The sequence below is a fragment of the Drosophila ficusphila genome, unplaced genomic scaffold (assembly GCF_018152265.1).
Source record: "Drosophila ficusphila isolate 14025-0441.05 unplaced genomic scaffold, ASM1815226v1 contig_286, whole genome shotgun sequence".
NCBI lineage: Eukaryota > Metazoa > Arthropoda > Insecta > Diptera > Drosophilidae > Drosophila > Drosophila ficusphila.
This window is the reverse complement of record NW_025064189.1, coordinates 6,781,457-6,808,354: the sequence shown is the minus strand read 5'-3', so window position 1 is coordinate 6,808,354 and position 26,898 is coordinate 6,781,457. Positions and strand designations below refer to the sequence as shown.

Here is a 26,898-nt window from a genome sequence, read left to right as displayed (position 1 = left end):
GAATCACTAGCCAGAAAGTCTATTACTGAAAAAAGAGAATATTTAGAATTTTTATTCTAAAAGAAAATCCAAAAATTACGAGCTTATAGGCTGGAATTTTTTAGATTTAGATTTTAGATTTTTTTTTTTATAAATAATAGTTCAAGTAAAAAGTAATCCATTGAAGAATAGATGGCTTTAGCTATTTGCAAATAAGGACGAAGGATTTTATGAGAGGGGTACCATGAAATTACCATCAAAATGGCAATTGATTGTAGGAAATAATGGTGCTTATTTTAAATAAATCGGTTAATTCTCTTCATAAAAAAAAGCTTTGCATTTCATGTACAAATAATGGATTACTTTAAACTATTATTTTTTGAACTATTATTTTGTTATTATCGCAGTAAACTTGCATGTCCAATTTGTAACAAACTTTGGTAGAGTATCAAAACAAGATCAATCGTTTGCTGGCCACTCGTTTAATTAGAAAACGAAAATGGCAAGTTTTTATGGGAGTTTTTTGGGGGAGGGAATAGGCGGTGCGCCGGCGCAATTACGCACTTGCACACGCATTAACCCCTCGCTCCCTCCGGTCCAATCCGATCCGATTTCCACGGCGATCCGATTTGCTAGCAGCGCCCACATTCTGTATTCTGCAGTTGGTCGGTCACTTAGCCACTTGGTAATTGCCTCGTCGGGCCAAAAGGCAACTTGGAACTTGGAAGCGGCATTTGGAAGCGTTAACCGCTGCGACCTTGCCCAAAATTAGCAGCTAAGTGGCTGCCGGTGGCCAGTATTTCATCTACTTTTAATTAATTCTCGGTCGATTGGGCAAGGAACTGCATAAATGGCAGTGGAGCATTCCATTCGCTTTGCCCAAATTGGACGTCTTTTCATACTCGTATATATAGTATTTGTATATATATTGGCTGGTTTCCGGTGGCAACGATCTACGCCGAAAACCGTTAGTGAGCTCCTCTGACTTGGTGAATAATTCAGCGATCTGGTGCCAGGTTTTTGAGCTCTCAACGCTTCTCTGCGACTCTCCGGAGCTCTCCGATGTGAATCCGCGGCCAACAAGTCGCAAGGTCGTTGGTTGCATTTTGGAAAAGAGTCACGAACTCGAAGCCAGCCGCCAGTTACAGCATGGAATCGATGGGGAATCTTTAATCAACCAAAGAGTGGGAGCCATTGTAAAAAAATACAAAAACTATATTGAAGAACTATCTTCAAAAATTCCAAAGGAGATTAAAAACAAAACCTAATTCAATGTTTTCATTGCAGTTTTTCCTTAGATCTTATCATATATTCCCTATAGCTGAAAGTCTAATCGATATTCCAAAGCCACATTAACCCAGTTTTAACTGGTCAAGTGAAACCGAATACCTTTTAAGCCCCTTATTATGTACAAAAGGTAGTTTATTAGCATAAGTAATTGATACACAATAAAGTGAACAAGAAACTTTCCAATTTATTAAACAGTCCACTTATTTAAAACGAACTCTCCTCAGGTTGAGTAAGATTTTTAAGGGCCAAAATCCTTTAAAATTATTTTTATAACTCTGAAAAGTGAACCCTTTTCAACCCGAGTTCGATTTCGATTTAGTATCTCAATTATAAAGTCTCGCGCTTTTGGTGTAAAAGGAAAATTAAAAGCATTGCCATTGGATGGAACCTGCATGACAATTACCGAAAACTACTGCTCCGATCCGAAATATAATCAAATCGCATTCACTTTCGATCCGAGCAAGGCAAAAACAGTGGCAAATAAAAATGAAAACCTGGTGTAGCCGCAAGACCACTGAAAATTGGAGTACGTGCTGCGAATTTGGATCAAAAATAAAAAAGTGAGCCAAATGCTTTGTAGGAAGAGGCGATGATGATGATGAGGAGGATGGGGGATGGGGGGCAAGGAGCTCGGATGGTCGGATGGTTGGACAATGGGCGACCATACGCAATTGGGTACGCAGTTCCCTCAACTGAGCGCCGCATGCAAATTTTGCGAACGCATCTGGGTATAAAAGTCGTCGTTTTTTTGTCCAAGGCATGTCAGTTCATTTTCGATAACCGACAGTGACAATCGCACCAAATCCCACCCAAGCCTCACAATGAATCCTTTGACGGTAAGTGGATTGAGTGATGGATTCTTCTGGTCAGGAGATCATTATTGGTTATATTTCTCTGGCTTTTCCTGCAGGTTGTTGCAGTCCTCTCCTCGATGGCCCTTTCGGCTCAGGCTGGTCTGATCGGCGCTCCTCTGGCCGCCGCTCCTCTGGGCGCCCACCTGGGTGCTCCTCTGGCCTACTCCGCTCCCCTGGGCGCTGCTCCCTACTTCGCCCCGGCTGCCTACTCCGCTCCACTGGGCTACGCCGCTCCTCTGGGATACAACGCCCCTCTGGTGGCGGGACCTGCTCCTCTGGTGGCCAAGACCTACGCCGCCGCTCCAGTTGCTGCTCCTCTGGCTGCTCCGATTGCTGCTCCTCTGGCTGCTCCAGTTGCCCCGGTTGCTGCCCGCCTGGCTGCTCCAGTTGCTGCTCCTCTGGCTGCTCCAGTTGCTGCCCCAGTTGCCGCTCCTCTGGCTGCTCCCTTGGCTGCTCCAGTTGCTGCTCCTCTGGCCGCTCCCGTTGCTGCTCCCCTTGCCACCGAGATCGTGGATGCCCATCCGCAGTACAAGTTCGCCTACGATGTCCAGGACACGCTCACCGGCGACTCGAAGACCCAGGAGGAGACCCGTGACGGCGACATCGTGCGCGGATCCTACTCCCTGATCGAGCCCGACGGTTCCCGTCGCATCGTCAGCTACTACGCCGACTCCATCAACGGATTCAACGCCGTCGTCCAGAAGGATGTGCCCGTGGCCGTTGCCCCAGTTGCTCCAGTTCTGGCCAAGACCGTGGCTGCTCCAGTGGTGGCGGCTCCCGCCCCAGTGGCTCCTCTGTTCGCCAAGACCCTGGCCGCTCCCATCGTTGCCTAAGCAGCAAGGGAAGGAAGGAAGGATTGACCGCAATTCGACAAAGGACTTTCATCTGTACATATTCGATTAATCATTGTCGAGCTACAAAATAACTTTCATCGCAAAACCCAAAATTAAACAAATTCTGAAAAAAAAGATAATGGCATTTTATTTACTTTAATGATTTTTATTTTATATACTTTATGATTTATATATCTTTAATTAAGGGTTATAGCAAAGATTAGTCTATTCTAAAACTTTGTTTTAAGTTCCTAAACAAGAAACAAAGCATTTGTATGCTCCTTGCAATATGAAGAGTATTTTAAAAATCTCTCTCACAACTTATATATTTTGTATATATCCTTTTCAGTGATTTGGGTGAAGAGTTCTGGAAGTTATCGCCACACGAGAACGTGGCCCGGATGCGTCTGAAGTTGGAGCCTCAATTATACCCAAATAAGCACGAGAATGCCGCCAATCTGCGTGACAATGCGACCAGTGCTTATGACACCAAGTAAGACTAACTAATTCTAACCAAGAATAAGATAATCTTAGTTTTAAATCACGCAATTCATCTTAGGGAAATCTCCGAATTTGACTCCACCATCAAGAATGCCGTGGTGCGTGATTTCCTGGCCGACGACGAGAGCTCCCAGCTGGAGGAGGAGCTGCGCCAGCTGATCGACACGCAGGCGCAACAGGATGTGGCGCTGGAGAAGCTGGTGATGTCGCAGGACTGCGAGCTGATCACCCTGATGACCAAGGTGAAGGGACGCATCGAGGTCAACCAGAGCATGTTCACCTTCGTGGACTTGAGTCCGCCAACGGAGGATGGCTCCAAGCACGACTTCCGCTTCTCCACCAACAAGATACGCGAGGTGCATCTGAGGAAGTACAACCTGCGCCGGAGTGCTCTGGAGATCTTCCTGGTGGATCAGACCAGTTACTTCCTCAATTTCACAACCAAGGTGGGTTCTCCTTTACTTACAAATTGGTTTAATTTGGTTTGAATTGTGATTTAACCTGCTTTCTTTTAGACTCGCAATAAAGTCTTTACCAAAATTGTGGGTCTGCCGCTTCCGAATATTCTTTACGGCTCTGGAAGATCTCCGGCTGAGCTGCTGAGAGCCTCGGGTCTTACCCAGAGGTGGATCAATCGTGAGATTTCCAATTTCGAGTACCTGATGTACCTAAACACTATCGCGGGTAAGAAATGGTTACCCCTTTTTGGTATTAGTTTTTAATAGTTTATATTTTCCAGGTCGATCCTACAACGATCTAAGCCAATATCCCGTCTTCCCCTGGATCCTAGCCGACTACACCAGTGATGTACTGGATCTTACGGATCCCAAATCATTCCGTGACTTGTCCAAGCCCATTGGATGTGTAAGTTCAGCTTGAGTTTGTATAAACAATAGCTAATTGATTTATTTCCGCACTTAGATAAACCCCAAAAACGAGGCGGAGGTGCGCAGCAAGTACGATTCGTTCGAGGATCCCTCTGGTGCCATACCCAAGTTCCACTACGGAACCCATTACTCCAACTCGGCCGGCGTGCTCCACTATTTGCTCCGCGTGGAACCGTTCACCTCGCTGCACATCGAACTGCAGAGCGGTCGCTTCGATGTGGCCGACCGGCAATTCCACTCGATACCTCAGACTTGGAAGCTGCTGATGGACAATCCCAACGATGTCAAGGAGCTGATACCCGAGTTCTTTTACTTTCCAGAGTTCCTTAAAAACATGAACAAGTATACAGAGTTCTCTTCTTATAATTTCATGTCGTTTAATTCCATTTATTTTTGCAGATTTGACTTGGGTCACCTGCAGATAACCAAAGAAAAGGTGGACGATGTCATATTACCCGCTTGGGCCACCACGCCGGAGGAGTTCATAGCCATTCACCGGAGGGCCTTGGAGTCGGAGTACGTGAGCCAGCACCTGCACCACTGGATCGATCTGATCTTCGGCTACAAGCAAAAGGGACCCAAGGCTGCCGAGGCTCTGAACGTGTTCTACTATTGCTCCTATGAGGGCGCCGTGGATCTGGACAAGATCACCAATCCTGTGGAACGGGAGGCGGTTGAAGGTGTGTTTAAAAAGATTTTAGATTGTAGATAAATCATACAATTGATATTCTTTAGGAATGATCAACAACTTTGGGCAAGTGCCCTCGCAATTGCTGCGTGAGCCACATCCTCGTCGTCTCACCCAGGATGAAACGGCTCTGAAGTTGGTGCGCGCCGAGCTGAGGAGACCGGACCTCACCCAGTTCCTGGACAAGGTGGTGCAGTACTACTGCGAGCTGTCCACGCCCAAGGATCCCATCGTGTACCTGAGTCCGCCGCGGAGTCCGCCGAGATCCTTCCTCCAGCTGAGTCCCGATGTTCTAGTCAGTGTGTCCAAGTCCACGATACTGGGCTGCAATTCGTGGCTTTCGTTTGACAAGGATCAGGGATTCCTGCTGGAAATCGATGCCACCACAGCCAATCTAAAGTAAGTAATCTAATTAAACTTGTAATCAAAAGTTCTAACTAATGGGTAATATTTCTGATAGGAACCGCAAGCGAGTCTTTGGACCCTTCCACTCCTCGCAGCCGCCACACTCACAACTCTTTGCCGTGAGCACGGATGGCAAGCTGCTCTATGCCGGCGGCATCTGGGATAACTCCCTCAGGGTGTACAATCTGAACAAGGGCAAGGCAGTGGCCTCGGTCACCCGGCATTTGGATATTATAACTTGCATTGCCTTGGACAATTGTGGCTCGTACTTGGTCACCGGATCACGGGACTGCACCTGCATCGTGTGGAGCATCCAGGCGAACCAACAGGGTGGAGGCGGCTCCACCAGCAACATTCCAGTTCATGCGCTGACTGGTCAGTCGCACCTGCAGGCGATCACCCAACTGAACACCCAGAATAGCTACTCGCCCAAGCCGTTGACGGTGCTCTATGGCCACGATGATGCGATCTCCAGTGTGGCCATCTACACGGAGCTGGATCTGGTGGTCTCCGGATCGCTGGTAAGGATTAGTAAACTATACTTAAAGAGTATCATCTAATATCCATTATAAATTCCTCTTAGGATGGAACTGTCAATGTGTATACCCTGCAAGAAGGTCAATTTGTGAGAACACTCAAGCCCATTGGATGCACTGAATCCTGCGTACAAATCTCTTTTGTAACCCTTTCCTATCATGGTAAGTTTTCAATTGATTTAAGTGCTTTTATTTTAAATATAAAAGGTTCATTTTCTGACTTTTACTTCGGGTTCAAGAAATGCCTACAAACAGTTTTAGAGCCACTGATAACTTTGCCTAAAAGCATGCTATATTTTTTGGGTCTGTACATTCAAATTATCTTGGAATGTTTCACATTTTGAGCATGTCATCCGGCGTTAATCTGAAATAAGTTGGGTTCTTCTTTTAATTTAACTTAGTCATGATTAGTGTCTATGAGGACAAAGTTTAGCTCTATAGAATTTAAAGTTAGGTTACCGTAAAAAAGTTATGAAAGAATTTCATTATTGATAAGATAACTGAATTAAGTATGTATATAAAAATTAATCAGTTAATGGACTCAATGAAGTGCCACTGATAGAAACCTTGTCAAGGGGCCAACTTTAAATTGATTAGACCAACGAAATGGAACTTGTTCCTCTGACTCATAGGACGGCTTGCTTAGGTGACCACCACGTTGGGCCACCTGAAACCGATAATCTCGGAAAGTTTTCCGACCAATCGTGGTGTTTCTAATCTTTCGATGTGACGGCGGAACATTCACGTGCTACTGCGTAGCACTCGCATTATGTTTGAAGAGGGGGGCTGGCAATCAAACAATTTAATCAGCCCTCCTATCGTCAATTGCCACACATAAGTGAGCCGCGGAGAATCACGTGATTGTGTGGCCATGTGCGTCGCCCCTCCTCCTCCTCCTCCTCCATGGCACTCCATGCCCCATTACGATGGTATGATGATGTTGGAAATCGTCCGACTTTGCCCATGCACCACTGCTCTCTCGCCATATCTTATCGGACGTATCGGGCGGTGCAGTTGAGGCGACAGGGCGTTAATCCAAATTAAAGCGTGCTTAAACACTCGGGGATCGTAAAGTATACGAACCCCCAGCAAGGTTAAGACTTTGCCAGTTAGCCAAACACAATGTGTGCCTCTCGGATTTTCCCACTTTCCTCATAGCAACGCCAACGCCAAGGTGTCATTATAATGAGAATCAGGGTAATCAGTAACTATCACCGATCACCGATGATACGTGCCCGATAACGAAATATCATAATTGCGCACTTGTACCTGAATCGACCTGAATCAATATTGTTTTACGCAAATGTTACGACCATAAACCGCAGGCCGTAATTAACATGCTGATGATTATTGGGCCATAATGACTGTGATTTTTAGGAAAGCCTTAATAAATCGCTTATCGTTTGGCTCGAGTTCGCTGGGGAGCCGTTTAATTTGCACTTGCTTGGCAATCCTTTATAAAGAGATTAAACGCTGCTCGTTCCTAATCAAAATGGCAAATAATTTATAATTTTTATTAGGTTTCCATAAATTTTTCCCATTTTATAGGCAGGTTTCTGAACGAGTCTAACTCGTATTTAAATTTCTGCCTTTGCTAAGCAAAAGAGTACTTCCATTACCCGCAATTCGAGGTTTTAAAAGTTAAAGTCACTTTACTGCCTGCACTTTACTTTCATTTTTGTTTGTTATACAATATTGGTCTTGTGATAATGCGAATCAATAAGCCTCGAATTCCGATTGCTTTGCATTCTTTGCTGGAAATACGTCAATCGATGGCGCCAGCTTGCATATCGAGTTCTTTAATATTTAATATGCAGCCATATAGATTCGCTAAGCCACTCGATTTTCGGGCAATCAGCTTGGGCATTTTTGAAACTGATATACCACCGACCATATATATGGGACCCCTTTCCCCCCAGCAACTCGATTATATAGCTATATATATATATTAAGTGAATATGCCGCATGCAGCCGGTCGCTTATCGAATGAATTAATATTACTTCTGATTATAAATTCGCAACATCCGGCAGTCAGCGGCTCAGAAGTATTGAAACCGAATCGAAAAACGTCAATCCAGTTCAATTTCCAGGGCACTGATGGGCACTTAATTGCGTTCTTGTCGGGCCCCAATCAATTACATAGCCGCTAATGAAGACCCGATGCCATCCATCGATTGACTATCAGGCCGCGACGAACTCAACCACATACTATAATATTATATATACATACGTACATACATGTATACACTTGAGTATAGTACATACATACATACATATATAGTATGCCTACCCAGGCGACATCGGTTCGGTTCTCTGGCATTAACCCAACGTCGTTAATGTTAATGGAATCAAATCGGGGGGCGAACGAGCCCCGCGAACGAATCGCGCGTCAGAGTCACACGACCAGAAAAGCCATCCAAAGCGATCCCCCCGATCTCCTCCTGGAAACCAAGTGGCGATTCATTCATTCGAATTCTCAATTCGAATGGAAAGACGCAGCACACAATTTATGAAATAGTTGTAGTGTAGTAAATTTCTTGGACGCAAAAAAGGCCCCAATAAAGATCAAGATATATACTATATATATATACTATACAGATACGGCAAACATCAGGCGGTTTGTTTGAAACTTTTGTTGAATGAACTTTGGGTTTGGCCAAAACCAACGAAACACGGTTATTACCAGTTATTTCTGTACACATGGTGCGGGTCACTCCGGTGGGTGGAAGGAAGTTCATTCAGATCCAATCTAGGGTATTTAGTGGCTCTTCCTTCTGAACGAGTTTCGCCGCTGGGTGGTGGCATTGGCACACAGATACACAGATACAGATACAGAGATACAGATACTTGTGCAGATAAGAGCAACTACGCATCGCTTGGATGTTGAATGTTGTATGCGGTATATTATGGTATGTCGCCATGTGATAATGCTTCTATGCGATGCTATCAGCAGGTTATCAGCCGAGTGGGCCGGACCTCGTCTACTATACTATACTACTATATAGCATAATGGCGTTTCCACTGCGTAGATCGCCGCCACTGCGCCCTGCCCCACATTCTGAAATCCCAATCGAAGAGTGCCGCAGATGATTGAACCCAGGAAAATCATCTCTATTCTTTATCCACAGGTCACATCGCCTTCAGTGCCCTGGACGACACCTCGCACTCGGTGCACGTGTACAGCATCAACGGCTGCAGTCTCGGCTCCAAGTACGTTTCTGGCCGGGTCACTGGACTGGCCAGTGCCTCCGACTACCTGGTGGTGGCCGACGATGCCGGAGACATCACAATGAGCAGACTTCACGGGTAAGAAGAGTCTAACGAAGTTTTAAAACAAATTTAGAAAATTAAAATATAAGGTCAAGTAAAATGTAATCCATTATTTGAAGTATAGAGTGGATCAGAAGTATAGAGTGGATCAATAAGAACGAAGGACTTTATGAGAGGGGTATCATAAAATTACCATCAAAATGGAAATCGATTGTAGAAAAAAATGGTGCTTATTTGAAATAAATCGGTTAATTCTTTTATGGTTAGAAAAAGCTTTGAATTTCATGTACAAATATTTTTTTTTTTTTTTTTGAATTGTGTATTTATTTAGAATCTGTACAGCATATTAAAGTACTTTAACAACACAGGGGTCACAAATAATAAACCAAACCTCAGCATTAAAGTGAGGATAATATGTAGTATGAATTCCATGTACAAATAATGGATTACTTTTTACTTGACCTATTATAATAGAAATCTTTGCAAACATTTTGGAAATTTTTTTATAAGCCATTCACAAAATTTCCTTTAAAACCATGATAAAGACTTAACAGATAGTACTGCGTTATATGTTTATACCATTCATTAAAAACAAACTTTAAAAAAATGTTCTGATAATACTGTTGCTTTTTTATATTCAATATTTTTTTTGGTTCCCATTTGTTATTAGATTATATTTTAATGTCGATTCTCAGATTTTTTAAAGGTATTACTTTTGAATGTCAAAGGTTTAAAAAATCTTTTTGTTTTATTTGTCATAAATAATCAAACTGGAAAATCTGAGAAAAAACTGATCTTAAATATATATTTTAGATTTTTTAGAGTTTTTAAAGATAGTATTTTTGAATGTCAAAGGTTTAAAAAATCTTTTTGTTTTATTGGTGATAAATAAACAAACTAGAAAATCTTAGAAAAAACTCATCTTAAATATATATTTTACTTTCCTAAAATTTTTCCTAAAATATTTGTAAAACAAAAACCTCTTACCATTATAATTTCAATAATAAAATGTATTTTATTTTGTAGGTTAAAACCCGTCTTCGACATTCCGCTGCACGTGCCCATCCAGACGGTGGTGGTGACCCCGGGCAACACGCACATCCTGGCGCCTCTGAGGGATGGACGACTGGCGGTGATCGCCGTGCAACTGCCCTCCGGCGGCAACAAGAAGCATTCCGTGCTCAATGTTTAAGAAGAACAGAACAGGAGCTGAGCTGGACATTGGACCTCCTGAGATCCCGAATTTTACTATCTGCCTAGCATTAGTGGTTTCACCTTTTCGTTTCGTTTCGTATCGATTCTTTTCTCTCGCTTTTAGCCCACTCTAGAATTAGTTAGTGTCTCGTGATTTGTCATGATTTATTTTCGGTCGTTTCCCATGCTACGTGACGTGCCAAAAGCAAAGCCTTTGACCAACGAACAATTCCCAGAAAGTTGACAAATGTGTCTAAAGATATTCAGCAAAGCCGATTGATTGCATTCGCGGTATTTCCATGCCGACCACGCCAATCAGTATTTCCCAGTCCCAGTCGGACGACGTGCGTGCCCGCCACCTGTCGCAGTGGCCGATCCTCCCCAGAAATGATCGATGGCCCACACTTCGTCGCTTGACGAAAATGTTAATAAATCATCAATCATGCGCGACGCGGTGGCGGTGGGGATTTATCTCCCCGGCAAATGGGACGAAGAAGACGCAGATGGAGCGAGGTTGTGGTGGTGGTGGTGGAAACTGGTTGTCGACGCACTTGGCAACTACTTCGCTCTGAATCACGAGCGACTTTCAAATTGGCCCATAAGAAACAAAAAAAAATCAAAGCTGAAAAAGAACCAAAAAAAAAAAAAAAGCCGCCCGGCAACAGCGGCAAGGCGCTTTAAAAGCGGCAACCGATCGCACCGATCGACGGACGGCATCCAGCTGCTCGGGTGCTCAAGAGAAACACTTTCGGTGCGCCCCCTTTTCGCCTGCGGACACCAGACCAATCCCATCCAAAACCAAAACCAAAAATAGAGCCCAGAGATCTTCGTCCCATCAAGTAGGCACACTCGAATCACATGGTATCCAATCACTGACAGAGCATTTCCAATTGAAAGTATTATCACCTCACGATTACAGTCCGTCCACAATACAGAGATCCGCACACAAAAAGACAATACCAGTGCCCCCCAAGGCAAGAGATACCCAAATGAATCCGGATTGTGATTCTATTCCGGTGCCCATTCCATTCCCCCCAAAAAACTTCTGCCTTTGATCTAACTCGTCAGGCTCTAGAATTTGAATTTCCAAAGACAAGCGACAATATCAAAGGTGAATTGAATATACACATTCGGCGAATCGTAATCGCACATATAGTAATATAGTAGAGAACATTCGCACAATCGGGACGTGAGATTATCTGCTGAATCCGAACGAGCTATCTATATCTTACTCCAGCAATATATAGTATATATCATCTGTGTACGTAAAGGTCCTTCGGGATCGGAGTTCGTTATTTGTTGTTAAGATCGTATCGCGTAATATCGTAAAATGTTTTGCCCGTTCAATGTATTTTCGTAACTGTACGAGTTTATGTAGATAATGTGACTATCCATAGTTTGTAGAGATTTGTCAATAAAGTGATGCAAACCACAGTATATATTAAGCTGATTTCTTCCACCCCCCAAAAAATAAATTAGTGAATCAATTTTTGGTGTATTTATTCAAAAACAATCGCTTGAAGTTGATTATAAACTAAACAATTAGAAAACCATATTTCAGTTCTATTACCTTATAAATTAAAACATAATTGGGTAGCTTATGAAACTGATTGATTCCGTGAATACTATTCCGTTGTTCTGTATGAATTGCTGGATGCTGGATGAATTTGGTCGATCAATAAATTAATTGCAGAAATGATGGGTGCACATAAATACGAATTGGGTGATTGACTTATTGATTGATTGATTGATTGGTGTGTGCGGTCTGTGGGTTGTGTGGCACCCTTAAGTAAACGGCCAATTAGTTTAAATACGTTAACTAGAGCTCGCCTGAATCGCTAGGAACAATCATTGCTACTTACAAAAAACAAAAGACGCGTGATTACAAGCCGATAACTAAAACTATAATTGAAGAAAACCATAATGCAGATACTATAATTCGAATGCGATACGTGTGACTGCTATTCGAGGGTATGTGGTTAGAAAATTAGTGTCTAAGCCGGCATTAGATACGGTTAATTACCTGGATTACGAGCTAGTTTCTGCTTAGCCTAAGTTGTACATAAATGTAAATCGTATGACCTTTCTCTCCATATTGTTTTTTATGTTTTTTTTTTGTGTATTTTTTTTTTCTAATATTTCTTTTTTCTTTTTTCACGCATCTTCGAAGGCATTTGATCTATCTAACTAACTAGATGAATTCCCAACGTCAATCCAATAGCCTTTGTTTCATTTTTTGGTGGTGGTGGGTGGTTTAGTCATCCTCCTTCTGCAAGAACAAGAGAAGAAGAATAAGGGATTACTTAGGAGGAGTTGGGATTGGAGGGTCGCTATAAGGAATACTTACAAGTACGGGATACACGAAGGTGTCGGCGGTGTCCTCTCCCACTTCGTTGCTGGCTATGCACTTGTAGTTGCCCATGTCCTCCCACTTGACCTCGGCGATCAGGAGATCGCCGTTGGGCAGGACCCGGTGGCGATGGCCCGGCAGGACCTTCTTGTTCTCGTTGTTCAGCCAGGTGACCTTGGCCTTGGGACGGGCATGCACCCGACAGGGCAGCTGGATGTTGGAGCCCATCAGGTCGAGGTGCGTCTTCTCCGAATAGACGATGCGCGGCTTCTGGGGCCCCAGGTAGTTCTTCTTGGGGGCGAACTGCGAGGAGCGCACCGGATGCACCACAGTGCTGGCATAGATGGTCTTGGCGCCAGTGCGTCCGATGCACGTGTAGGTGCGCGCCTCGCTCAGCACGTGATCGATGATGTGCGAGGAGCGGACGCGGACGATGGCGCTGGGGGCATCCTCAACCACCTGGTTGGAGTCCAGGTCGTCGATCTCGGAGCGGGGGAGGTGGCCCACCACCCACTGGATGCTGGGTATCTGGGAGCCCATCATCTCGCAGACGATCTCCACTGGGGCTCCGTCCACCTGTTGCACCTTCGTCGGCGGCGTCTGGGTGAACCTGAGCCAGTCGGCTTCGAAGGCCCGGTTGCGCGGCCTCTCCTCCGTCTCGATGGAGTTGTCCACATCGTTGCTATCGTCTATCAGGTCCACGGCTCTTCCGCGGACAGTGGCGATGCTGCCGAACAGCAGCAGCGCTAAGGCGCACACATGTAAGTTCATTTTCTGCAAGATTCAGAAGGGGGGAAATCGGAAGTGAGTTCAAAGTTCTCTGCCAGAGCCGCAAGTCGTACGATTCTAATATAGGTTAATAAACCCCAGCGTGGGGAGAGATAGCTTCGATTCTAGCCAGTCATCCAGCCAGTCAGTTATCACCGACCATAAATCAGTGGAGGTCCCAGAGTCTCGTTTCCCGATAAGAAATGACAAGGCCTTCAGCCGCCGGGCTCTAGAATATTACTAACACTTGCGAAATGCCACGGCTCTCGGAATCGAAATCCTTTTCCGAATAAATTCCCAATCCCCAACCCCCAATCCCCATAAACCAAAACCAAAACCGAACCCGAGAGATCTTCGCTCTCAATACGAATTTCACAATGCCACGACACCAGAAAGAAAAAGAAAAAAAAAAAAAAAAACAACTAAAGATACAAGAATCTTGCGTGGGCAGAATCAGAGGCAGAAATCGAAAAGCGGAATGTGACGTCAATTTCCTCTTCGAATTCTATGCTACAACCTGATTCACATTCACCCACGCTTCAGCCGCAGATCAAGGGCTAATGTGTCTAGAGTCTAGACTGGACTACAAACTGCGTGACCGATTAATTATTCAAAAGTTTCGAGGGTATTATGTACACATATACGACTATACGAGTATATTTGCCCACCAATAAGTCATTCGCCAATCGTTGGCGAATGTTGCATCAGACGGTTTTTGCCCTTCGACGGGGATTTCGGCTATGGGGTTTTCTACGAATTCGATGATTTTTTTTTTTTTTTTCAAAATGATAGATAGGCATTGGATTTAAAATGGGTCACTGGTCACCGGTGGTGGTCTATTGTTAACGCATTACTCACTCACCTTTTGATTTGATTTCTTTTTTCTCTTCCGGTAAAAAATGTTTGCAAATTTCTGCCTAACGTTGGTTGATATATCAAGTGGTGTCGAGGGTCGGCTTATCGTTATGTTATGAACGAATTTATCAGCTCTATGTTGTGGTGGCTCCGGGTCTGGGCTTTCTGGTTGAAGTTGAGCAGCAGTTGGCTTAGCACTGACATAGGTCCGGCCCTGGATGCCGTCTTGGAGGTCGTGCAGCGCAGTGTCGGCGGAATCTTGGCTACTTGCCGAACCCTTTGGTGCGAGGATCGATCGGAGCGAGGTTGGAGTTCGCCTTTGGGGGGTCAGCTGGGCGGATTGGGCGGCGGCGGAGGTGCGGCTTCAGTGGGTCTCGGCGTAGCGAATGTCTAGCTGACGACGGCTCTGGCACATTCGATCCTCGAGTGGGTCAATTTCAGTGGTCGGAACGGGCCTCCTTGGATGTGGACTTGGATACGTTGGTCTGGTTGGCGCGGCACTCGTTTGAATACGCACGGTTCATCGACATTACACTCGAGTCAAGGTATGGTTGGCTTTTCTTTCTTTAGTTGGTTTTATTTTTTTTTTTGGGGCTGCGATCGCGGTTCACGGCGGATTGAGAGCGAGGATCAGATAGATCGGTTGGCGGATCAGAGGATCTCAGATAGTTGAGTTCGACAGCTGGAAGCTAACAGCTGGAAACTGTGACTGTGAATGCTCGACCGCTGCGCCGTTCCATTTATATGCGACGCCGGCTCACTCACACACGGGCACTTTGTCACTTCCACTTGTGGATCGGCTCGCTCTCCTTCTCTTCTCCGCCTTCTCCGCCTCTCTTCGGTCTCGCATGGCTCTCTTCGCCGCTACGCTCCTCTCCCTCCTCCCTCCCTGCCTCCCTCCTTCCATCTTTCCCTATCCGTAGCAGCATTCAATTACTCGTTCTCGGATCGTAATTCTTTATGCGACCGCCGCACCGGGAAGGTGCGGAACAAAACGGATATAACCGGACGGGGGATTCGATTATCCGACACGGGATCTGGCTTTCGATGGCTAATTGCAGTCGCAGCTACAGTGCAACATCCGTAACTTGGAAACGAAGCTAATCGTAAGATATGAAGGCGAGATCAACAGAGCCTTCGATGTTTTACCAGAAAGATACACTAGAAGACATCTTTCAAATCCTGGTACATGGGATTTCTATTTCATAACTTGAAACATCCTTATCTCGTATTAAGAGGGGTTTCTTTCATTATACCCTTGCAAGAAGCAGAGGGTATTATAGTTTTATTAATTATTTTATATAAAGAAAAAGATTTGCTTTGATTCTAAACATACAGTTTAGAAGGTAATCTTGTATATATTAATTCAAAACTTTCATACCGAATTTCAAAATCTGACACCACAATATTTTCCCACTGACAATTAAGCACTAATTGTCAAGTGGGATGTGGTAAAATGGGAGCTGTCAAAAATAGAAATACGATCTTTGTATATAGAAGGTGTCAAAAACCATTTCAGGTTTGACACTTATGCGTCAAATGCCTATTCATGAACTGATTCCAGAAGTGATGTGATTATAAACAAAGCAAAAGTTTTGTTTAAATGCCCGCATTGCAGATATCAAGGCTCGTCTGTAGTTATCAGGACCATAAATTAACTGCGCTGATTTGATTTCACAAATCTCAGTGGTTTTAATTATTTTTGTGATTTCATTTTCGCTGACTCGATTTTTGACACTCATAACCATTCTCCCAATTTAATAAACCGCCGACGAGGGGCAGAACTGGACTCCAAAGCCCGTTGACAGTGGAGGCAATCAGATGTCTGGCCGAGAACAGACCACTCTGGTTCCACCGCAGTCTTCATTAAAGTTGGGAAGTCGGGGCTCCGATCGGATTGAGTTGGCTTGGCGGGAGTGGAAGTGGGGAAGTGTGGAAGTGGCATGGTGCAAGGTTCCATTAGCCGAGACCGTGTCTGAGTTCGACTTCGATTCCGAGTCCAACCAAGTCACTGGCTTGTCCGTCTTTCTGTCCGTCAGTCCGTCTTTCTGTCCGATCTGTCCGTGCGATCGCCTCATTGCAATCAAGTGTGAGTGCCAGTTTGTCTGCGGCGACCGTTGGCTGGATGGAAAGAGGGGGAGGGGGAGGGGAAGAGGCAGTACGATACCACAAGCTACACTCTGAGAAAGAGTCGGGGATTTCATTAACTAACTAACTATTAAACGGATTTCAACATACTTGATGTGATAGTTATACTTTTGATGGTGAATGGGTCAGAAAAGATATCATCTTCTTAAAAACTTTGAAGTACTGCGAGGTTTCAAACATACTTTATCCTTATAAAGATACTTTTAATGTTGAAGGGGTTAAAATTCTTAAAAACTTTGAAGTACTACGAGGTTTCAAACATACTTTATCTCTATAAAGATACTTTTAATGTTGAATGGATTAGAAAAGAGATTATCTTCTTAAAAATTAGCATCTAGAAGTATCTGTTTAAATGAAATTCCTTTAGGTATTGTGAATCTCTCTCCTAGAAATCTATTAAAAGTCCACGGATTTTTTCCAAGTGCCTCGTTGATTGCCCACTCGTATATGTAAGTGAATATGGGAGGATTGGGGGCTGATTATAGGGGGATCGAAACTAGTCTGAGCTGGCGTTGCCGGCCGGGAACTGTGAGCTGGGCGGTGGCGACTGGGGGCCGGAGGTGCAGTTAAAATGGCAGACAGACTGGCAGCCACATCGCGTGTTCGCTTTCCGCTGTTGCCGGGCGGCAGCCGCCTGTGGCTAAGGGGATGGGGGAGGGGAAAGGGGGTTGGGAGCTGTGGGAAGGGGAGACGACGATTGAGGCACCGCGACTAGTTTCTTTCTTCGCTTTATCGACAAGCCACATCGACAACTAGATTCAATTCTACGAGTAATTTATTTATTGCACGTTACACAAATCGTCCGACCGCAGACTGGTCCCCCCTGCTCCCCCCTGAACCCCACTCCTTGCCATGTGCCACCCCTTTGGCCCCCCTCGCCACTGAAAAAGAAAGAAAAAACTTGGCAGCGGCATCGAGCAAGCCACAAAGCGAAATTCAATTGAGGGAAAAATCTTGCAGGTGCTTGAAATGTGTCTCGTGCCGCTGCCTCCGTTTGCCCCCTCCTCGCATCCCCTCGAGCCCCCTTTGGATACCGCCCCCTGGACACCGCCTCCTCCGCCCTCCTCCCATCAGCCTTGGACGGCACACCTCAAAGCGCTGGCAACGATATCGTAACGCTGACGTAAGGGGCACTGAATTGAAATGGCCTTTTGATGCGACTTGGGGAGCACTTTCTACAATAGAAGGAGAGGGCAGGACGGAAGGGGCAGGCGATCCGATACTATGCGATACAATACGATCCCCTCACGTAACACTCGCTGCCGCCGAGTGGCGCGGTCAGGGGTTGCACTTCCTAGATGACCAACCGGCCGACCGCCGCACACGGATGCAATTGAGCGGGATCAAACCGAGCAATCAGAAATAAAAATCGGATACTTTGCGACTAAATTGAATTTGATGGCGGCAATAAAACTTCATGAGAGCGTCAAGTGGCAGTTGAAAAATCAGGGATATATCAACAAGATTGATGCTGGTGAAAAAGCAGTTGGGAATTATAACCTACAAAGGAAGTACTTGTTGTGGTGTTTAAAGCATACTAAAGAAGGACCTGTGCATTTTTCTGAGTGTAATTTAAGGGGCCTACCCAAATGAGATCACCAGTAATGGGATTGGAATCGGAACAGTCTCAACTTGGCTTGGCTTGGCATACATATTCATGTGGCCATCGACTTGGGCGATCGTCACCGGCCGGCACCGATATCAACGCCCCTCCGATCTTCCGATCTCAGGTGGACGGACGGCCCAGCATCATTGTCATCGAAGTCTTTCGTGCGAAGCGTAGATTTATAGGTTCCATTTCCTAGAAACGATCGATAGCTGGTTTTCACTTCGGCCAAGCCGCATATACTATATACATATGGCGAGTGAAAGAGAGGTCGAGGTCTGGCCCCCCGTCACTCTTTTTTTCGGATTTTTTTTCTTGCTTTCCATATAGCTGAAGCTGACTGAAAATCGTACGATTGTGCGGCGAGCTGATGGCACAAATTATTGCATCATGACAATGGACGATCGGACGATCGGAGACTCGTGCATGTGCATGGGTAAGCCAAATTGGTCCGCTTCCGCTAATGGATAATGGGTAATGGGTAGATCTCTTCGGGCACCGCCACACCACTCTACACCACTCGACACCACTCTGCACCACTCTACTATACACCACGGTGCATCGCACCACTCGGCCGGCCCACATCGTTTGCACTTTTCTGCTAATTAACGTCGTGCCAGCGATAGCAACACCTCCAGAGCCGCAGATACAAAGCAGCAATAGCAACACACCACCGGAACCAGTCGGTGGTTGGGGTACACTGAGATTTAAGTAGGTGACCCTTTTTATTTCCTTTCTATCTGAGTGCATACCAAAAACTGGAAAGGAAGCTATACCCTTGCAGTCATTAAGTCAAAAGTATACCTCATAGGAAATGTTACTCTTGAACCAGAACATAGGTTACCCGATTTTGTGAAGTGTACTATCTGGAAGGGGTCGGGGAAACGTCCCATTCAGAGTCAGCCGCTTGGACAGCGGGACGGACGGATAGAGCAGGAGTCGGAGTCGGAGACGGAGATAGAGACTGAAATCGAGACTGCGAGTGAGGCGGAGACAGGCCGAGAGTTCGGGGAAAAGATAGTGCAACATGCAACTGGCAAGCCAAGACCAGTCGGCCAGATACAGATACAAAGATACACAGGTACACAGGCACAGATACAGATGCAGATGCAGGCGGTGAATTGCAGGTTGTCGGCGTATCTGTATCTCCGGTGCGCTTCACTGTGTGTGTCCGACTGTATCAGCCAGTGGAACGCTGGTGACGACGTGAGAAAATTCATGTTCATGCCACAAATTCTGTGCCGTTTTCACAGTGCCCCGTACCCCGCAACCCCGCAACCCCCGCCCCCTCCCCGCCTTTTTGCCTGCTGTCACTGATAAAGTCGGGTTTTAGCCGCCTAGCAACAGCCCAACTTCTCGGCTTCTCGGCTTCCAACTTCCCAACTTTTCAACTTCTCGACTTGTCTCGCTCGATCTCCTTCGCTTGTTTGCTAAAGACTAAAGACCGAAGACCGAAGACTGAAGACTGGAACAAAGACCGAATGCCGCAATGAGCTCGTGTCGCCTTGACAGCGATATGAAAGGTCAGTTCAGGGAATTGGATTGGAATCGGAATCGGAATCGACGGCGGACAGCACGTCCGACCGACCGCTTGACTTCTGCCCATGAATGGCATTCAGGCAGGTGCTCGTAATTGCCCCGAAAGCAGCGGGGGAAATCCTTTCTTACTTGGTTTTTAATTGAAAATGTACAGTATTTCTCTAAACAATGTAATATTTGCTTTAATTGTTAATGTCTGTATATGCCACAAAAGAAATGCGATTACAAATTGATTTTATGGGTAATAATACTGTACTTTGCCATTTAAACTACCTTGACTTTATAGTCTGTAACAGCGATTTGAAATACTTCCTAATATATCAATTTTCATTGTGGTGCAATTGTATCCTGTATATCCTTAAAGAAACTTGTTTCTTCAAATTTGATTCTCCATGAAGCATGTTTTATAATTTTTCCCAGACTTTCCCATATTATGCTAACGCAAACAAATAATTGAATCGTCTTAGTGATTCATGAATGTTTTGGGAGGTGATTCCTTTTCTAAGGTGGGGAAATCACGGCAAAGTCTACGGGATTAATTCTTTCGACCCCTAAACTTGAACTGGATGGAACCCCAAAGTTCCTGATAAGCCCCTCTGCGAGTTGGCTCGCCGATCTCCGATCTCTCCGGTTCTCTTGGGCAATGCCCCATTCTCCGAAGCTGTTCTACATTATAACGAGATCTCGACGCACACACACGCACACCACTCACACTCGACAGCCAGTGTGTGTAATGTAATGTATGTACCAAGCATAACGAACAAATGGAATGGAAAATTTTTGAAACCACATATCAAGTTTCTTCTCTTTTTTGTAAAATGTGGAAAATTTTCACGACAAATCCGAATGAAATGCAATTAACACTAATTGCTTGGCGGTTGGGGGTAGTTAATAGCAATGTGGCTGCTGTGGGTCTCTGACGAAAAAAACAAAAAAAAAAAACACTAAACTGAAAACTCATGTCTGAAAACTGAAGCTTATCAGCGAAGGTGACGGAATCGGAATTGTGGAAGCGGACTTCCTCATCGCATATTCATGGCTTACAAATCAGCATGCGGTAAGTGTGATTTATCAATTAACCGGCGACGATTTATGCGAGCACGGGTAATACGACTCTCTGGAATTCCTCGAATATCGTCTTGGGTGTCTCTTCTTTTTTCGGATCTCCGATTACCGGGCGTTGTTGGTGTTCGTACCTTCTGTTTGTTGTGCAACTGGCCCAAAAGCCGAAAGAGAGGCAAGCGGAGACCCGGCTCTCGCCCAATTTGCGTTCCGATTGCATCAGCCATTTAAGCCGATCCAAGCCGTACCCCCTCCCCTATTTCTACCCCCAACCCTAAACCACCACCGGTGTCGTTGCTCTGGGTGCGCTCTTCAGCGCAGCGAAAAGGTGAGCCCGAGAGTTAGAGCATAACCCTGGGACCCTCGCACATGTGTGTGTGTGTGTGTGTACGTGAGAGAGAGACCCGGTGAGTCATGGCAGTCGGCAAACTAATGTATTCAAACGGTTAGTGGGTTGGGTCACTCGAAAGTGCATCCAACTAGCAGGGAATTAGCATTGCTTACATGACAAAACGGTAAATGGTAGGGTGCTTGAGAAACCACTAGAGAGTTCCGATTACGGAGGACATTTTCTCAGGACTAATTAACGGTTCTATTAACTGTATCTCAAACTGACTTAAAGTAGTTTCCAAATATCTCAATCTTTTGATATCACAGAATCTGTTACTAATTTAACCATTTTCCAGAGGAACCATGAGTTTAACTTACTAGTACAGTCACATCAGTTATCGAAAAAAGTCCAGTGAACTGCGTTTCCGATATTAGAGGTATGAGTATTAGAACGTGCTATATGTCAACAATCGCCCATCCCGCCGAGTCCCCAACTCTTTGCGCCCCCCATTGACAGTTCTTATCTTCTTCGTGTTTCATTCTAATTGTAATCATTCCATTATAGTGAATTGGCAAAAGAAAACAATAACAGAAAACGAGGTTAGATTTTGGAAGCCGAACAATTAATACCCTTAAAAAGTAATTTCTTCAGACGAAGGAATTTATGATATCAAATATACTAAAGTTAAACTGTATTAACTCTAAGTGAATTATCTCAAATTCGTTATCTCGAAGATGAGGTGGCAATTCCTTGAATAAATCTCTTTTCTTATCTATATCGTAAAAGTCCAACCAATACTGATAAAAAGGTGATGTGGCGAATTTAGCTTTAAATCTTTTACTTAGGCTTACATTTTTGGCGCGTTAGTAAACTTTATACCCAGAAAAATATATCTTTATCAGAGTAATCGTCCTAAACAGACAACAATACCTTAATAATAAGTTGGTTGGGTTTGGTCGTGCAAGCGTCTTTTGTGAGTCCTGTGATTCTAACTAGCTAGCATATGCTAGATGTATTATGTGATGTTTTTATTAAAGACCCCCCAGATTAGCGGCATCCCTCTTTTTTGGGATAGGGTGAGCAGATGACGTCCGATGACGTGTGAGGCGATGTTATTTTCAACTCGAGCGTTGTTATCGTCATCATCATCAAAGCGCCAAGTTCAATAGAGCTTGAAAAACAATTATGAAAGCAAAAACATGTACATATGTATAAAAGGGGCTCGTTGCCCCACTCACACACACACACACACAGAAGAGGGGGAGTGGCAGAGGGGGTATGTCATTGAGGACGGGGCTGCCAATTAAAGATTCCTCCTAATTGTCTTCACTTACTGTGCGTGTGTTTGTGCGCAATTCATATCTCCATTCATTAGTGTGTAGCATAATTGAGTGTACCGCTGTGTGTGCGCGAGTGTGTGTGAGTGGATAAACACACAGCATCAGTTGGGGGCTCGTCTCTCTCACACACACACCCCCTTAAAAGGGGGGCAGCGCTGCCCGCCATAAAAGAGCGATGTTGGCTCTTTCATGCTCTTATCTCTCCCTCTTTCTCTTCAGCCTCTTGGTTCGCCCGCTCTCTTATCTCGATCGCATGCAAAAAGGAATATTGCGAATTAAACTGCGATTGTGACGCATTTGAACCCGCGACTCTCTGCCCTGACCCACCCCCCTCCTTCCCTCGCTCCCCTCTACCCCCCACCAACTAATTTCATTGCGAAAAAATCGAAGGCAACGAGATTTTTGCTTAGTCTGTCTTTTTTTGCATTTAATAAAATTGCAATTTATTACAAAGCGATCTGATTATTAATTGCTGTGAATTGGCTTCGACTCAGAATCGTACGATAGTGGTTTTTGGAGGGGGCGGGGGAGGAGTTGAGTGGGGGAACAGTGCCTGCGTGACCAGCGCAACGTCAGGCTCAAAAAAAAATTAAAACATGTAACCAATTCTCGAGGAGAGGTGGCTTTTTAGAGGTGCTTTTAAAGGTGTACATATATGTACGAGTATGTGTATGTATGTGTGTAGTGGAGCTGGAGATGTTCGGCGGCTCACGTAGACACCGCTCCACTTGGAACAGAAAACCAATCGGGGAGGTCTCGAGCTGACACGACACTAAATGCATAGCCGCTTTTGCCTAACCCAAGAAAACTGACTCAGCAGCCGGCCAACTGCAGATCGGATTAACCCTTGACAAGCCAAGGTTACAAACGGTTCTGCCATTCCAAGCTGTAGGAAATAAGGTAACTGAATTTCTCCAATATCTTAGACCTTTGTATATCATTTAAAAAAGAACCCAAAATTGCATACAAATTTTGATTAGTAATTGCTTAATCAAATTATCTGTCATATAAACCGATTTGCACAATGTTATAAAAGAAGATTTTTCCAGACTATACTGGTAATTAATAGAAGATTAAGAAACAATTAAAAGAAGAGAATTTTAAATAATAATAAAGAAGGTAACAGAATTTCTTCAATATCTTAGACCATTGTACATCATTTGCAAACAGAAAGTAATCTAAAAGAAGCTAATATAAAATACAAATTTTGATTAGCAATTATTTAATCAAATTATCTGCCATATAAACCAATTTGCACAAAGTTGTGAAAGAAGATTTTTCCAGACTCTACTGGAAATGAACAAATCGCAAAGTTCTCAGTAAGACAGCTAAGAAGATTAAGAAACAATAACAAGAAGGGAATTCTCAATAATATTCTTAAGTTTTGTTTGACAACTCGAGTTTGTCTCACGCTCGATCGCCTCTGAGGACTTTGTTTACTCTGGGTTCCTCGGTTTTCGGCGGATGAAAGCATATTTTTGCCAAAGTGATGCACTTATCATTATTGCCCGGGTTTGGCGACTCTGGGACTTCTCCGAAAGATAAACAATCTCGGATCTGATATCAGGGGGAATCTGCAGACCCACTGGCGACTTCTCTGAGAATTGTGAACTGCCACATTTCTATCCCAAGTTGTGTTCTATTAACGAGTTTGTGACTGCGGCCTGTTGCCTAGGGCGATAACGAATCTAGAATAGTCATTTTTGTTGTACAATTAAAAATCACGAGTGTGCTAAATTACGGAGATGAAATGTTTCAATTAAGTGTTTAACTTTTGCCCCTTCGGAACCGCGTCACATGAATCAAGGCAACTTGAAATTGCTCTGTTTCTTGGCACTCTCATCCCCAAAAGTTGTGAATTGATGGAACGCGATCAGAAACTGGTACAAACATATAATGTATGGGAATTTGCTAACAGCTCAAAGTCTACTTCAGACCTTTCGACACTCTCGCGATGAGTCAAGCGGTGGAAGCTGCTGTACGAGTTTTGGAGATGGTTCCGAACCCCGTTCCCCAGTTAACTGAGCTATCTTTTCTGCCAAATCTCGGTTTCTAGGCGGAGATTTATAATATTGGGGCAGGTTTTTTAACTTTTATATCTATATAAATAATAAACCTCTTTTGCTTATAATATTTATCAAGTTGCATTCATTTTGGATTACTTCATTATTTTTTTTAAAGGTGATCAAAACTTTAATATCTATCTATGGTAAGGATGCTTTAAATTTCCGTAGATAAAAATTTATAAAATATTTCATTATTTTTTAAAATTAACTTTAATGGCACTTTAGTAAACTTAAGAAATATTTTACCAAAAAAATATTTTTTATTTTTTTCAGAAGTAAAAAAAATAGGTATCACCAAACTTATGTTAATTGCCTGATATTTATTTGGTTATATTTATTTGGTTATATTTATTTGGTTATATTTATTTGGTAATCCTACCTGCATATCTTTGGTTTCTTCGATGACGTTCACTGCAAAGCTTCGTTTGGCACTTTCACTAGAGTTCTAGAACTTTCGCTGGAGTTCCCGGTGGATTTGGAATACTTTAAGGCGGGCTTTTCGACTGGGCACTTGGCACACCAAAAACGCAAGATGCAGCTTCGCTGAGTTCTGGGCTCTAAACACTCGGTTCCCAGTGGAGCTCCGTTCTGCTCGAGATGTGGCGAGTGATGGACTGTGTGGCGGAAGATTGAGCGACCAGGCTTTTATATCTGGCATGGGCATGCCCGAAACAAAAATCAACAAGTGGGCGAAGCGGGACGAACGGACGACGAGCGGGATGACGAGCGGACGGGCGGACAAACGGACGAGCGAGCAAATTGGACTCCTCTGGGGCTTTAATAACGGTTATGGCGTCGGCACTCTCTACAGATACATCTACAAGTACAGATACAGATACAGATACAGATACAAGTAGAGACACAGATAGAGATTCGGACACAGCAGGCACACAGATACACAGATACAGATACAGTATCTGAATCCGTATTCGCATCTGTATCTGTGCTCGTTGCGTTGCTCGTGCCTTGAGCCCCAAAAAGGGGGTGGCTCACAGGGGATGGCTGCGCCTTACTTGTTGCTCTCCTTTGATTGATTGGCTCGGAACTCGCAACTCGCCACCGATGAAAATTTCATGCAAATTTATTATTTTCAATCACATTTTTCTCATTAACATTCGCCGAAGATTGGATCGCCTGTGTTCGGATCGGACTGGAAATCGAACTCAAAATGAAATGCGTGTGCCCCAAATGCATACGGCAGCAGTACGGTTTTTCAACCGAAACCGTACACCCCTTCGATCCATTACCATATGGCAAGCACCCCCGGCAAGGATCAATAGATGTCGGCCAATTAAGAGTTCGAATGCCGTCACTCTTCGGCTGATAAATCCAGATTTTTGCAGGTTGCGACTTAAACTCAAATTAGTTCCATCTGCTTTCCGGTCAGACAGTCAATCACTTGAAGTCGGATAATGGCGGACATCACTCGTCACGGATATACTCGTAGTATATGTAGCTATAGATATGGAAGATATATGGAAGACATGGCAGACCTGCTGCCTCCAGTCGGGGTTCTGCATCAATTGCTGCCACTATTTGCATTCCAGAGCCCCGGACCAATTGCACAAAGATCCCGCCGCAGACGATGCTGCAATTGATTTTGGTGTGGCGTCAATTGAAATGCACTTCGGAGTCTAGGAGTCAGGGCACCGAAAAAAAAAGTACTGCCAAAATAGTTAATCCCTGTCAAAACAATCAGCCCTTACCCGCCAAAAAATAACAATAATATCCCTCCTAATTAGAGCTCAACTGGCCATTGCTGCCTCTCAAAGTGGTTCTTGCACACCCACACTTAATTTAAACAATGGCAAACAACTTCCGAAAATATCTGAAGAAGCACAGTGAAAAATTATGAGTCAAAGAATATGACTCTTGATTCGGTTTTTGGCAACAGGCTATTATCTGTATCACTTCTACGTGATTCGTCACCAGGCGGTGATATTTTCCAGGTGTACATTTACTTTAATTAATTAGAAAGCGCTTATCTGTGACAGCAATTGTCTTACTTCTGTGACACATTATATTTTTAATCAAAACAAAAAATGAGAAGATAATTTGTTGATCAAAATATTGCTTATATTTTGGCATCATTTTTCTCAAACCAAATGTTGAAAATTTAGAATAGAATCCAAAATCCTTTTAATAATCTTGGCAGATTTAATCTGTTACACATTCTCCTCCATTTTTTCTCTGTGTGGGCCTACGTGCTCCAAGTGGCCTGCCACCGTTATATTCAAATGAAGTGGAGCTCTCGCAATCACGGGCAACCGACAGCCGGGGAAAGTCATAATGGTGACCACCAGTTCGGTCATCATCGTGGCGGGAACTTGATGATGATGGGCTGCTGGGACCTTGCCACCGCAGATGGAAATCGGAATGGAAAACGGTCACTTGGC

At 44.3% G+C, this 26,898-nt stretch overlaps 4 protein-coding genes across 5 annotated transcripts in view; 2 read left to right on the top strand and 2 right to left on the bottom strand.

Moving 5' to 3' along the window:
- The window catches only part of LOC108100327 (neurobeachin-like protein 1), a 33,520-nt gene extending 21,646 nt beyond the window's left edge, over nucleotides 1–11,874 (top strand). For both annotated transcript variants that reach the window (XM_017204135.2, XM_017204134.2), the window contains 11 exons: nucleotides 3,306–3,449; nucleotides 3,516–3,903; nucleotides 3,973–4,141; nucleotides 4,197–4,321; nucleotides 4,379–4,686; nucleotides 4,744–5,024; nucleotides 5,080–5,431; nucleotides 5,493–5,958; nucleotides 6,021–6,135; nucleotides 9,102–9,279; nucleotides 10,270–11,874. In XM_017204135.2, coding sequence (XP_017059624.1) covers nucleotides 3,306–3,449; nucleotides 3,516–3,903; nucleotides 3,973–4,141; nucleotides 4,197–4,321; nucleotides 4,379–4,686; nucleotides 4,744–5,024; nucleotides 5,080–5,431; nucleotides 5,493–5,958; nucleotides 6,021–6,135; nucleotides 9,102–9,279; nucleotides 10,270–10,435 — 2,692 coding nt within the window. In that variant the 3' untranslated portion in view covers nucleotides 10,436–11,874. The remainder of the gene's footprint in view (nucleotides 1–3,305; nucleotides 3,450–3,515; nucleotides 3,904–3,972; nucleotides 4,142–4,196; nucleotides 4,322–4,378; nucleotides 4,687–4,743; nucleotides 5,025–5,079; nucleotides 5,432–5,492; nucleotides 5,959–6,020; nucleotides 6,136–9,101; nucleotides 9,280–10,269) is intronic.
- LOC108100331 (cuticle protein 21) lies at nucleotides 2,004–3,091 on the top strand. Its single transcript, XM_017204141.2, has 2 exons — nucleotides 2,004–2,105; nucleotides 2,180–3,091. The coding sequence occupies exons 1-2, from the start codon at nucleotides 2,091–2,093 to the stop codon at nucleotides 2,954–2,956; spliced, it is 792 nt and encodes a 263-aa protein (XP_017059630.1). The 5' UTR covers nucleotides 2,004–2,090; the 3' UTR covers nucleotides 2,957–3,091.
- Nucleotides 11,875–11,920: 46 nt separating the features above from the next.
- Nucleotides 11,921–25,097, bottom strand: LOC108100330 (neural/ectodermal development factor IMP-L2). Its single transcript, XM_017204138.2, has 3 exons — nucleotides 24,882–25,097; nucleotides 12,785–13,561; nucleotides 11,921–12,706 (listed from the first exon to the last, which is right to left on the bottom strand). Exons 1-3 carry the CDS (start codon nucleotides 24,885–24,887, stop codon nucleotides 12,692–12,694), a joined length of 798 nt encoding a protein of 265 aa, XP_017059627.1. The 5' UTR covers nucleotides 24,888–25,097; the 3' UTR covers nucleotides 11,921–12,691.
- On the bottom strand, nucleotides 14,519–14,614 carry LOC122319907. The gene has a single exon (XM_043207801.1). The coding sequence runs from the start codon at nucleotides 14,612–14,614 to the stop codon at nucleotides 14,519–14,521; it is 96 nt and encodes a 31-aa protein (XP_043063736.1).
- Nucleotides 25,098–26,898: the final 1,801 nt, after the last annotated feature.

Excerpts from the sequence above, each read along its gene's own strand:
- LOC122319907 (XM_043207801.1), bottom strand. The coding sequence starts at position 14,614 with ATGTCAGTGCTAAGCCAACTGCTGCTCAACTTCAACCAGAAAGCCCAG.